This window comes from Paroedura picta, chromosome 8, assembly GCF_049243985.1.
Source record: "Paroedura picta isolate Pp20150507F chromosome 8, Ppicta_v3.0, whole genome shotgun sequence".
Classification (NCBI taxonomy): Eukaryota; Metazoa; Chordata; class Lepidosauria; order Squamata; family Gekkonidae; genus Paroedura; species Paroedura picta.
This window is the reverse complement of record NC_135376.1, coordinates 9523626-9536836: the sequence shown is the minus strand read 5'-3', so window position 1 is coordinate 9536836 and position 13211 is coordinate 9523626. Positions and strand designations below refer to the sequence as shown.

At 46.8% G+C, this 13211-nt stretch overlaps 1 protein-coding gene across 7 annotated transcripts in view; it reads right to left on the bottom strand.

Annotated features, from left to right (window-relative positions):
- Positions 1 to 13211, bottom strand: part of PEX5L (peroxisomal biogenesis factor 5 like) — a 169604-nt gene that overhangs the window by 19138 nt on the left and 137255 nt on the right. For all 7 annotated transcript variants that reach the window (XM_077348314.1, XM_077348310.1, XM_077348313.1 and 4 more), the window contains 2 exons: positions 12745 to 12835; positions 8456 to 8551 (listed from right to left, as the gene is read on the bottom strand). In XM_077348314.1, the coding sequence (XP_077204429.1) occupies positions 8456 to 8551; positions 12745 to 12835 (187 nt within the window). The remainder of the gene's footprint in view (positions 1 to 8455; positions 8552 to 12744; positions 12836 to 13211) is intronic.

The window sequence follows — 13211 nt, the reverse complement described above, 5'->3', positions numbered from 1 at the left end:
GAAGCTATTTCATGACGCCAGCTCTTGTGCGATGCTCCAATAGCAGCACACTGAGGCAGGAAAAGGGATTGGGAACTGCAGAGGGGCTGCAGAGGCCGATGGCCTTTGGAAACCGGGATGTGCTCAAAGGGAGAGTGCTAGGATGCTGATGGATTTGGGAAGAAAATATTGTTTGGGGGGCTGTTTGAAAAGGCATGGAGAGAACAAGAGTGCCAATTAGGACCTCTGGGTATATTTAAGTAGCCATTTTTTCTCTAAAATGGTGTCAGCAACTTCAGGTCAGATCCATGAGCTAATTTGGCTTTCTGGGAGAGCAGACATCCCCCCCCCCCCCAGATTGCTGAACAGGTGGAAAAAACTAGTTGCTAACTGAATTTATTAGTTCCGTGGAGGATAACTAAATCAAAGACTATGAGCCATGATGACTAAAGGGCACCTTCAGAAGCAGCCAGCTTCTGAATTCTAGTGCTTGGATGGGAAGGGGCCATGGCTTAGTGGTAGTTAATCTGCCTGGCATGCGGAAGATCCTGAGTTCAATCCCCAGCATCTCCAATTTAACAGGGCAGGTAGGAGGTGATGGGAAAGACCTTTGCCTGAGACCCTGGAGAACCTCTGTGGGTCTGAGTGGATGAAAGTGACTTTGATCAACTGGAATGGGCTGCCTCAGGATGTGGTGAGCCCCCCCCCCCGGCAGTCTTCAAGCAGTGGCTGGGCAGATACTGGATGCTTCAGGCTGATCCTGCATTAAGCAGTGGGCTGGTCTAGATGGCCTGTATGGCCACTTCCAACTCTATGGTTCTATGATGGACCAAGGGTCTGATGTGATGCAATATGTGGTGGGGCCCTTGGCTTATAAACCATGCTTTAGTAGCCCACATTGCAAAGCATGACCCTGGACCAGAAGATCCAGCAAGGCCCTTGTTTCATTCTAGTCTTCTGCAAGAAGGACTTTGCACCTCCCACCAAGAACCTGGAATTCAGGGACTGTTCAGTTCCAAGTATCAGGCAGAAACAAGCTCGGTCTCAATTTTCTCTCTCACACACAATGGCTAACAGTGTTCTGTTTGAATTTACGGTTGCATAACAGCCCTCTTCGGAATTTGCCAGAACGGGCAAAATGAAACAACTCCATGCTTTATGGCCTCCCCTCCAAATAAAGTCCAAGCAGTACAGTTTTCTGCAGTCACATCTGGGAGCTATGTGAGGTTATTGGCTAATGTTGGTTGTGCTTCTCCTGCTTGCAATTTCCTCCCCAAAGCTGATCTGTAAACAGGATTGTACTAAACCTTCCACTGAAGCTCCAGGAATAATCCGCCAGCACTGTAGGGCCTTAAAATTAGATACTGCTAATTAGTTTGGCATTTCCGGGAAACAAACTGGGAGAAGAAGTAACTGGAACCAGCGCAGGCTCACATGGTCAACTTTGAGACTCCTTCGGGCAGAGAAAAGTGGCATATAAGAACCAATTCTTCTTCTTCTTCCCAAGTACTGATCCTGCTTAGCTTTGAGAATCTGATGTGATCAGCCTATGCTAATCCACCTTCCCACTCAAAGATGTATTACAGAGATGTTATACAATGTACAAATAAACATGGCACTTCAAAAAAGTAAGTTTCTCCTTTATTTTTCCTATTAAGACAGAACGTTCAGAGTTCTAAACAATCAGGGAGCCTGGCTGCTTTTCAGAAGAAGAAGAAGGTTAGTTCTTATATGCCGCTTTTCACTACCTGAAGGAGTCTCAAAGCAGCTTACAATCACCTTCCCTTCCTCTCCCCACAAAGGACACCCTCTGAGAGAACTCTGACAGAATTGTTCTGTTAGAACAGCTCTAACAGGACTGTGACTAGCCCAAGGTCACCCAGCTGGCTGCATGTGGAGGAGGAGTGGGGAATCAAACCTGGCTCTCCACATGAGAAGCCGCTGCTCTTGGCCACCACACCAAGCTGGCTCCACATGGTGGTTATAATATGCAGGCAAATGCTCAATTCTATGCAGTTCTACATGCAAGGTCCAGATGTGACAAGTCTTAGACCTCCAAATTCCCACCCATGCTCATTTTGCTGGGCCCTTTTGATTTAACTTGCAGGGAAATTCGACCTGCTGCATTGCATTATGGCTGAATTCTATTTCTGCTCTTTGTCCAAGGAAGAAACCTGCTGATTGAAATGCCTCCTCTGCCAACGGGTTTGAGGCCTCTATAATTATGATTTTGCCTGGCATGCTGGAGTGGGTTTCCTTTATCTCACAGGCAACACCAGTTCTTAGTGATGCAAGGTTTGCTGGGACTGCATTGGGTTCTAACTGCATTGGGCTCTAAATGAAAACTAGCTGCTATAGAGAGAGCAGAAAAGCTGTGTGTATTGCGAGAGGTACGCCATTCTGCAAGCATGCAACCATATCAATGGAGGTCAGATTCTCCCTGGGCTATTCCGATAAAGGAATGTGTTCCTCTAAAGGTAAAGGTATCCCCTGTGCAAGCACCAAGTCATGTCTGACCCTTGGGGTGATGCCCTCTAGCGTTTTCATGGCAGACTCAAAACAGGGTCTTTTTGCCACTCCCTTCCCCAGTCATGACCGTTTACCCCCCAGCAAGCTGGGTGCTCATTTTACCGACCTCGGAAGGATGGAAGGCTGAGTCAACCTTGAGCCGGCTGCTGGGATCGAACTCCCAGCCTCATGGGCAGAGCTTTCAGACTGCATGTCTGCTGCCTTCCCACTCTGCGCCACAAGAGGCTCCTCTAGTTGGACCCAAATGCAAAAATCCTGCAATCGGTTCTCACACTGCTGCATGCAATGAGATCGAAGGTGAATCTCAACTTTGCACACACCCCTGTGCCTATATTTCTGCTGCATTAAAAATATAAAAAAGGTTTTTCTCTCTGTGAGATTAACTGGGCACTGGGCAAAAGAACCCTAATTAGGCCGCTTGGCTATCATAGGACCATATTGTCTTGGCTCTCCAGGGTCCCAAGTTCAGTTCTCTCACATCACCAGCTACTTCTTCCCTTTTAAGTGGGGATGCCACGGATTAGGCATGGGACCTTCTGCATGCCAAACAGTCTCTAGCACTGAGCTGAGGCCCTGTCCAAATGACCATCAGTACAGATTGGTGTTTACTGAGAACAGGTTCCGAGCATGATTTTGCTTAACGTGATGTCCGTTTGCTGGATGCACCAAAGGAAGTACGTTGTTTTTTTTTTTAAAGATCCTACTTTTCTCATTTAAAAAGCCAACAACAAATCAGGGGAGCCAGCGCTGAAGAGCAAAATGGTGCGGAAATGGAAAGCTAATGTCCTTCTCCCTGATTCAAAAAAGAGAGCAGGAGATTGCAATTTTTACCGTATGGGAGTGGAAAAACTGTGGTTCTGCAGAAACTCATGGACTACAGTTACCAGTTGGTCAATTGGCAGGGGCTCATGGGAAATGTAGTCCATGGACATCTGGAGAGCCCCAGTTTGGCCACCCCTGTAATACAGAAGGCTGGATCTGTGCGGACTTCTGCTCCTCTGTTTTTGCTCCAGACGCACAGTGAAGTTTGCATTTCTGAAGGGGAAGGGGAATTAGAGTCCCTTCTCCAGTCCGTGTTCTTCACAAAATGTCACCTCCTATGAAGGCACAAAAGATTTAATTTGGGCTGGCTCTTTTAATTGCCGAACTGTTAATTCTGCTTCAGAAGAAGATCCTTAAAAGAGATAACTCCTTTCGGCTCCTGTCTGCCTTAGATCATCAGCCATCTCAGCCTCCTTGCCTGCAGTGACAATTTAACACGTTTCTTTTCTCTCTCCAGTTGGGTAGAAAAATGCGCTCGGAAAAAGACCAGCAATTATCTGCAACAGGTTGTTCTCTCTCCCTCCCTTTCTCTCTCTCTTCCTTATCCCAGGGCCAAATTTCTCTGCTAAGAAGAAATAAATGCTTTTACTTGTAGCAAAGTGGCCTTTAAATTACATTCCTTGCTAACAGTTGCTCCTCCCACCACACATGAACCTGTTTTAATTATATCTCTAGGTAACAGAGCAGGGGTCCTGTTTAAAAGAGTCTCTTCATCACTGGCTGAATGTTTCATAACTGAGCAGCGGAGCAACTAGTGTTTTATACAGAAGCGACGTTCGGCATTTATTCACGGCAGAGGAAAAGCCTTTCCCCGGCTCGGAATCAACAGAAAGCCCTTAAACTATAACAGTGTCACAGATCTTGCATTTGAAAAGACTCATTTAATAGTAATAGTAATAGTAATAGTAATAGTAATAGTAATAGTAATAGTAATAGTAATAGTAATAGTAATAGAAATGGCATCCATGTACACCTTATTGCAAGAGATTAAAGGAAGTCGGAGGAATTCTCCTTAGTAATATCTACTATTCATGGAGCAATATCATTCTCACTGTGAGGAGTTAACCGAGAAAACTATCTGTACAGCAGTAGTATTAATTCACTTTGCCCGGGTTAGCCGGATCTTGCTAGACCTTGGAAGCTAAGCAGGATCCTCCTTGGTCAGCATTTGCATGGGGGACAAGCGAAGAAGCCCAGGGGTGTGACACAGAGGCAAGCAAGGACAAACCGTCTCTGAATACTTCTTGCACTGAAAATCCCACCAGGGGTTGCCATGTGAAGGTGAAGGTGGTGACCAGACAGAAGGAGGAGTTCAAAAATTGGCCCCACATTTCAGAGGCTGGTTGTAGAGTTCAAAGTAGATGGGGGGGGGGGGTCCGCTGGGGCTAGGGTGAGAGCTCTAGATTGTGAGATTCCTGGACATCTGGGGTGGGGTTGGGGCCTAGGGACATGGGGTTTGTGGAGAAGAGGGTTCTCAGCGAGGTATAATGCCAGAGTTCACCTGCACGGAAGCCATTTTTTCCAGGGGGACTGATCTTGGTAGTTTGGAGATAGATCTCCAGATCCCATTTGGAAGATGACTACCCTAGCCTGGAGCATGTGTCGGACAGAGCTTGCCACACACTTCCTGGGGTGGATCAGGCGTTTCCTACAACCCCTGCCCCCTTGAAGGCAGGATGGGACTCATCAGTGCCAGGGAGAAGCAACCAAGGGTCCCCTTACATCTCCAAGGACACTGCAGGAAATGCATCGTGGTCTATAGTTCACTGCCTGTGTCTCACAGTGGCCAGCGTGCATTCCCAAATCCATCTCCTGCCCCATGCTTTCAACCCATATTCTCTTGGCCCTAGCAAAAATTCCTTGCATTCAAAAAGCTAGCATGTCAGGGAGAATGCTAAATAGAACTCTTCCATTGGAAGGCTGGCTTTCTACAGGAGGGCAATTTTTGCCATTAGGAAAAAATCACTCGCATGATTCTTGGTGTAGTGGTTCAGAGTGGCGGCCTCTAATCTGGAGAGCTGGGATTGATCCCCTTCTCCTCCTCCACACGCAGCCAGCTGGGTGGCCTTGGGCTAGTCACAGACCTGTTAGAGCTGTTCTCACAGAGCAGTTCTGTCAGAGCTCTCTCAGCCCCGCCTGCCTCACAGAGTGACTGTTGTGGGCAGAGGAAAGGAAGACGATTGTAGGCTGCTTTGAGACTCCTTCGGGTAGCGAAAAGCTGGGTATAAAATTAACTCTTCTGTCCTCCCCCTCACCATCTCTCTTGCTCCTGGGAAGGCTGTTACTATGAGATTCTTTTACCTTTAGAGATCAGCCCTTAGGTCTGCTGGGAATTGTAGTCTTAGGCAAGCAGCAAGACTCAGATCTAGCCTTACTTTTTCCCAAAATGTTGTGCTGGGGAGATCTTTTGGTGGGTGGGCCGAGGAGCCTTATAGCGATCTACAAAAATCTGAAAATGGGATTCGTTTCAAGCCTCGTGTAGGCTGATCAATCATTTTTGTCGCTGAGCTCAAGAAAGCCCAGAAGTGGCATATCAAGGATGCCGCCAATCAAGAGGAAATGTGCCCGGAATGACAACACATTTAGAGGGAGGGTTTCCAGGTGGCAGAGAAAGAGGATGCCGACAGCCACTCAATCACTCACCCCTCTCTTGGATTCCAGACAGGCATAAACAAGCAAGTACAGCTGCGTAAACATGACAGAAGGACAAAAACCAGATTTGCGGTCACTGATGCTGTTGCTCCCACACCTGTTGCTAAAACAACCCACCTTGTATCATCTAGAGCAGGGGTAGTCAACCTGTGGTCCTCCAGATGTCCATGGACTACAATTCCCATGAGCCCCTGCCAGCATTTGCCGGCAGGGGCTCATGGGAATTGTAGTCCATGGACATCTGGAGGACTACAGGTTGACTACCCCTGATCTGGAGCTCCTGCTTTTATGTCATAATCCTAAAGGGAGCCAGCTTGGTGTAGCGGTTAAGAACGGCAGGCTCAAATCTGTCCAGCCAGGTTGGATCCCTCGCTCCTCCACATGCAGCCACTTGGGCGACCTTGAGCCAGTCGCAGTTCTCTTAGAGCTGTTCTCACAAAACAGTTCTGTCAGGCCTCTCTCTGCCCCACCAACCTCACAAGGTGTCTGTTGCGGGGAGAGGGAGGGAAGGTGATGGTTTAGCAGCAAACGCTTCTCCTAAATCCGTTTCCAGGCCAGGTGTGGGTGTTGCAGTGAGGTTTGTTGTTGTCCCAGAGAGAGGAGACTGAAAGGGACATGGGGCTGGGGAAAAGATCAGTCTACTCATTCTCTACTCATTGATCACTGACGAAGGATGTGCAGACGGTCGCTAGTTTGGACCAGGGGTAGTCAATCTGCGGCCCTCCAGATATCCATGGACTACAATTCCCATGAGCCCCTGCCAGCTGGCAGGGGCTCATGGGAATTGTAGTCCATGGACATCTGGAGGGCCGCAGTTTGACTACCCTTGGTTTGGACAGAGGAGTGGATGTGAGGGTGGCTAACTAGAGCCTCAGTGTTTGTAGGCAGGAAACCACTGAATGCAACCCGGAAGTGAGGTAGGGTGCCTCTAGGAACTGATGGCAACTCCATGTTTTTTTGGTTTCTCCTGGAAGTGTTACAGCAGCATCGTTGATGTTGCACCTTCCCTCTGTCCCCGCTTCCAATCCTTTTGCTGGTTGGTAGATTGAGCTTGGTAGCCCTACTTTCAGGGCATGCGGCTGGCCATTGTGTGAGACAGGAGGGATCGCCAGTTCTTATGGTAGCTCAATGCAAGGAAACAACCTTCTCTCTTACGTCCTTAACCTTACGGAATGCCTTGTCTGATGCCGTCAGGAAGGCTCCTGCCTCCTGGCTTTCTACAAACTATAAAAAGCGAAATTACTCCAAAAGACACTTTATATACAGGTCATTAGGACTGTACTGTAATGAAATATTTTAGAAAAATTCTTTGGAAAACGTATAGGGAGTGTGTACTGAGTGTACACTCAGAATCAAATTCTCCCAGAGCTGGAAGAGACCACCAAGGCCCACCCACTCCAGCCCCCACTTTCTCAGAGACTTAAAAATCACACCCTCCTGACAGGCGCTCATCCAATCTCCTTCTAAAACCTTCCAATAAAGGAGACTCCACCACCCTCTTAGGCAGCATATTCCATCAACAAACAGCCCTCACCCCAAGAAATGCCTTCTAATATTTAAGTGGAACCTCCTTTCTCATAATTTGAACCCATTTCTTCTAGTCTTTGTCTCTATAAACAAGTCGTCCCCCTCTTTAACATGCCTACCTTTTATGTAGTTAAAGAAGAAGAGTTGTTTTTTATATGCCGCTTTTCTCTTCCCAAAGGAGTCTCAAAGCAACTTACAATAACCTTCCCTTCCTCTCCCCACAACATATATCCTATGAGGTAGGTGGGGCTGAGAGAGCTCTGACAGAACTGCTTTGTGAGAACAGGTCTAACTGGACCGTGACTGGCTTGCATGTGGAGGAGGAAAGTTCATACTTCGAGAATACTGTTGTCCTTGAAGATGCTGCTGGACTCAGGTGACTTCAAAATGACCACAGCTCCTATGTACTGTGATGCTTGGAGGACTCTTCATACAACCCCTCTTGTAGAACAATTGCTTTGGGTGTAATAGAAATCAATGGGGCTCATTTTCAAAGGAACAGGCGGAGGATTGGAGTGCTAACTTGGCCTCTTCTTCGTCTCGGGTTACCTAGAGCCAGGATTTGTTTTTAATTCCTCTGTGTTAATAGGAAACCCACTGGCCAACTTGAGAAGATGAGCTTTGAGATTCTAAAGGTAAAGGTAAAGGTATCCCCTGTGCAAGCACCGAGTCATGTCTGACCCTTGGGGTGACGCCCTCTAGTGTTTTCATGGCAGACTCAATACGGGGTGGTTTGCCAGTGCCTTCCCCAGTCATGACCGTTTACCCCCCAGCAAGCTGGGTACTCATTTGACCGAACTCGGAAGGATGGAAGGCTGAGACGACCTTGAGCCGGCTGCTGGGATTGAACTCCCAGCCTCATGGGCAAAGCTTTCAGACAGCTGCCTTACCACTCTGCGCCACAAGAGGCTCCTGTTTGAGATTCTACCGAAACTTAAATCAATACCTCAACCGCTGCTTTGGCTCGTTCGAATTCTTCTTCCATGGAATGATTTCGTGAGAGGAGGGTGTTTCCCCAGCGTTGCTCTTTGGTAGATCGTGCCTACAAGGGAAATAATAGACATAGTAAGCAGGGGTCAGTGTGATCTGAGAGGGGCAGTAAAGTGCAGTGGTTAAGAAGAAGAATTGGTTTTTATACCCAAGTCATTTTCACTACCCAAAGGAGCCTCTGCACCCTCTCAATTTTGTCCACATCTTTTTCGAAATGAGGCCTCCACAACTGCACCCAGGACTCCAGGTGTGGTCCGACCAATGTGGTATACATCTGGACTTTGACATCTTGCGATTTTGATGTGATGCCTCTGCTGATGCAGCCCAAGACTGCATTCGCCTTCTTTACAATTGCAATACGCTGTCTGCTCATATTTAGCCTACCATCCACACGTACCCCAAGATCTTGTTCACATACATTGGTGCTGAGAATTGTATCTCCCATCCAAGATGCTGCTTCTCATTTTTGTGACCCAGACGTAAAACTTTGCACTTATCCTTATTTTATTCTCCTTTGCGCGCTTTTGTAGCGTGTTCAGATCTCATTGAACTCTATTTCTGTCTTCTGGGGGTGATCGCTACCCCTCCCAATTTGGTATCATCTTCAAATTTAACCAAGGCTGGCATCTTCAGAGCGAGGACCTGCAGGATGGGAATCTCTCCATGCCAAAGTGTGGAACATGAAATCAATTGCTGGTCATTTTATTTGTTTCTGCAGGGGGGGGGGTAGGGTTAAAGGATTACATCCCTGTCTTTTCTGAAGGTCCCACAGAGGATGGACTGGAACTAGGAAGCACTTTCCCCATGCCTTTGTGGAGTTCATTAGCAAGTCCATTTGTCCAGATCTTATCTGATGAACCACAGCAAGATGTTTTAGGCTCCCATTTTTTAAAATTCTGGTGTTTTTTAGAGCTAGTAGCCGGATTTTATCAGTATCCAGAGTCTCTTCTTTTTTTTGTTGTATCAGTGTTTGTGAATTTCAATTTGCAACGAAAAAAAGAGAGTGCTACGGTTGACTGCAGCTGGAGACCCCAGAGAACTGCTGCCTGTCTGAGAAGGCGATCCTGACCTTGATGAGACTGCTTCAGCATAAGAAGAAGAAGAGATTATTTTTATGCCCCACTCTTCACTACCTAAAGAAGGCTCAAAGCAGCTTACGACTGCCTTCCCTTCCTCTCCCCACAACAGACACCATAGAATCATAGAATCCTAGAATCATAGAGTTGGAAGGGACCTCATGGGTCATCTAGTCCAACCCCCTGCACTATGCAGGACACTCACATCCTAATCGCTCATCTACGGTAACCTGCCACCCCTTTGCCAACTTGCCTGATTAGAAACCACCACTCTTAACCACTAGCAAACTGGCCGAAGTGAGCTTCATGTCCCTTCGTGTGGAGTTTAGCATGACAGAGGCAACAACAGCACATGGATTACCCACATATGTTCTGCCACACGGATTACCCTCATATGTTCTTAGCAATGCTGTCATGCGACCGATGGATTTTAAAAATTATTTTCAGACATTTCAAATAAAAATGTTGTTATTGTCATATTTCTGTACTATAGGAGGGGTGTGAATGTGCGCTAGGCTTCAAAGTCCATAATCAAAATCTATAAACTTGAAAGGCAAGTGGAATGCTAGAAAGAAGATTCAAGTGCCAGATGGCCACCTGGGAAACTTGCCAATGTTTGGTTTGGCTGTCTTTTCTGTGTCACCGTTTTATTGCTGTATCGATCTTCTTTGAGTCCATCTCTGAAAGCTCAGCAGAGCTTGCCCTGATTTATGTGCTGAAGACTTTTTATGGGTGAGAGAGTGTTGTGTCAAAATAACTTGCGTTTTCCTAAGAGCCAAAAGGTTGGCTTTTTTTCTCTCTCTCGATATGCCAGTGGTTTCCTGGAACAGCCTTCAGGATCCAAATTTGCAACACACAAATTATAAGAGCAATAACTGTGCTATTTGGGTGGCCAGGGAGCACTCTGAAGTATCCTTCTAACACCTGTACCTTCCAAAGGAGACGTTCAGCAGCAGACCCGGCCAGCTGGGACAGGAGGGCTCCAGACTAGAAGCTAGGCAAAATGGGTTTGGGAAGCATCTAGGAAGTCCTTTTAAAAATGTGCACAGCCAATCAAATCTCCAACGGCCAATTAGGACCCTTGCTGGGCAGACACTCCTCCTGGCTCCTACCATGTTCTAAAAAACTTGGTAGGCACCAGGAAAGGAGTTGGCGGGCTCCGTGTTGCCCATGGGCACTATTTTGGGGACCCCAGACTTAACCGTTAGTTCCCAGGGAGTCCTGGGGTCTCTCTGTCTTAAGGGTCTAGGAAGACATCGCAAGGCAGGTTGTAAAAAACAAGAATGCTGGATTAAAGCAGATAGCTTTATGCAGAAAAATAAGTGTAGTAAAATAAGCTATTCAAGTATTGAGTGCATTTCAAATTTTCTCAAAATGTCTGGGTGTCCCTCCTCCTCAAAATATCCCCTCAGGCTTCAAAACCTCTGGAAATTTTATACCTCTAACTTTACTTTTTCCAAAAGAAAAGTTGCCAATATTTCCAGCCCATTTTGTTAATACGTCCACAAAAAAGGACTGCTACAGCTTTGGCCTGTAATAACCAGAGATAACCACAAAAGAAACTGAACTTTCAGACTGAACCTGAGTTGCTTGGAAAGTGGGTGAAATATAGAAAAGTCATATCCTCCAAAGAGCACGGACGTTTTGATGGATCACCAATGTCTGCTTTCACGGCCTGCTGCTCCGACCGCAGCCGGGAGAGATTTGAAGGAAGACATTTCCGTCGACCACTGTGGGCGGCCACACCTGCTTGGTAACAGTTCCAATGTATTTGTGATCTTTTACAGCTGGGAAGGCTGTTTATTTTTAAATCAACTCACGTATTTTACAGTAACCTTAAAATGATGTGTTACCATCAATAAGAGCTATGGATGGTAGGGTGCACAGCCATCCATACTGAAGTCGCAGATGGCTTAAGGAACAAGGGTTGTCAGCCATTTTGAATCTTCCCCTGGTAGCATTTCTAGGGCTTTTAGAATCATAGAATCATAGAGTTGGAAGGGGCCATACAGGCCATCTAGTCCAACCCCCTGCTCAACACAGGATCAGCCCAAAGCATCCTAAAGCATCCAAGAAAAGTGTGTATCCAACCTTCGCTTGAAGACTGCCAGTGAGGGGGAGTTCACCACCTCCTTAGGCAGCCTATTCCACTGCTGAACTATTTTGACTGTGAAACTCTTTTCCCTGATATCTAGCCAATATCGTTGTACTTGAAGTTTAAACCCATTACTGCGTGTCCTCTCCTCTGCAGCCGACAGAAACAGCATCCTGCCCTCCTCCAAGTGACAACCTTTCAAATACTTAAAGAGGGCTATCAAGTCCCCTCTCAACCTCCTTTTCTCCAGGCTGAACATTCCCAAGTCCCTCAACCTATCTTCATAGGCCTTGGTCCCTTGGTCCCTTTGTTACACATAAATTCCAATTCTTGGGACAAAGATCCACAAGGACAACCACACTGAAGTAGAAAGTGCTGACAAGTTACAGCCAATATATGGTTACCCTGGAGGCTTCCAAGGCAAGAGATAATCAGAGGAAGTTTGCCATGGCCTGCCTCTTGGGCTTGGAGACCAAGCCCTATGAGGGAAGGCTGAGGGACTTGGGAATGTTCAGCCTGGAGGCAAGGAGATCGAGAAGGGACAAAATCGCTCTCTTGAAGTATCTGAAAGGTTGTCACTTGGATGAGGTCAGGGAGCGGTTCCTGTTGGAAGCAGAGGATAGAACCCACAGTAATGTGGTTCTAAACTTTGTGTAGAACAGTACCAGCTAGATACCAGGGGAAAAAATCCACAGTCAGAGTAGCTCAGCAGTGCAATAAGAAGGTGGTGAGCTCGCCTTCATTGGCAGCCTTTAAGCAGTGGCTGGACAGATACTTCTCCTGGATGCTTAAACTCATCCTGCATTGAGCAGGGGGTTGGGCTAGATGGCTGGAATGGCCCCTTCCAATTCTATGATTCTACAGCTGCCCTGGACTTTCATGGTGGTCTCCCAACCAAATACCAACAAGGGCTGACCCTGCTTAGCTTCCGAGATCTGATGAGATCAGGCTGGCCTGGGCCTTCCATGCCCCAATACTGTACCACAAATTTCCCACAACGAGCTACATTTCTGTCCACTTGCTCTGAATTCTCAGTGGCCTCTAATGCTCGGTTTGCTTGTGGCCTCTTCTTACCTTTGGTGCCGATGCTAACTCTAAATCTGAGGCTGAATCGGATTCCGCCGTAGCCTTGACACCAGCCGCTTCCGATTTGTTCTCTGCAGACCTACAAAAAATGTGTCTCGTCAACACCAGAACAAATGCCCAGTAGCCTACTAGGTTGATGATGATGACGATGATGACCATCATCATCGTATATTTCTATCCCACCCTTCCCTGGTTGGCTTAAGGCACATAACAACCAACTTCAAAAGAATCATACAAATCAGTGCAAACGTTAAAAACAATAAAAGGACTCCTCGCACGTTTCCGAGGTTGGTCAGAGCTCAGAGGGGCCTTATTTTTTGATTTTTATAATTCAATTTATATCCCGCCTCTCTTGACTAAGTTGTCTTGGGGTGGTTTACAACGATAAAAACAATATCACCCATAAAATTCATAAAACTTTACAATCTACAATCACATACAACAATATTTAACAA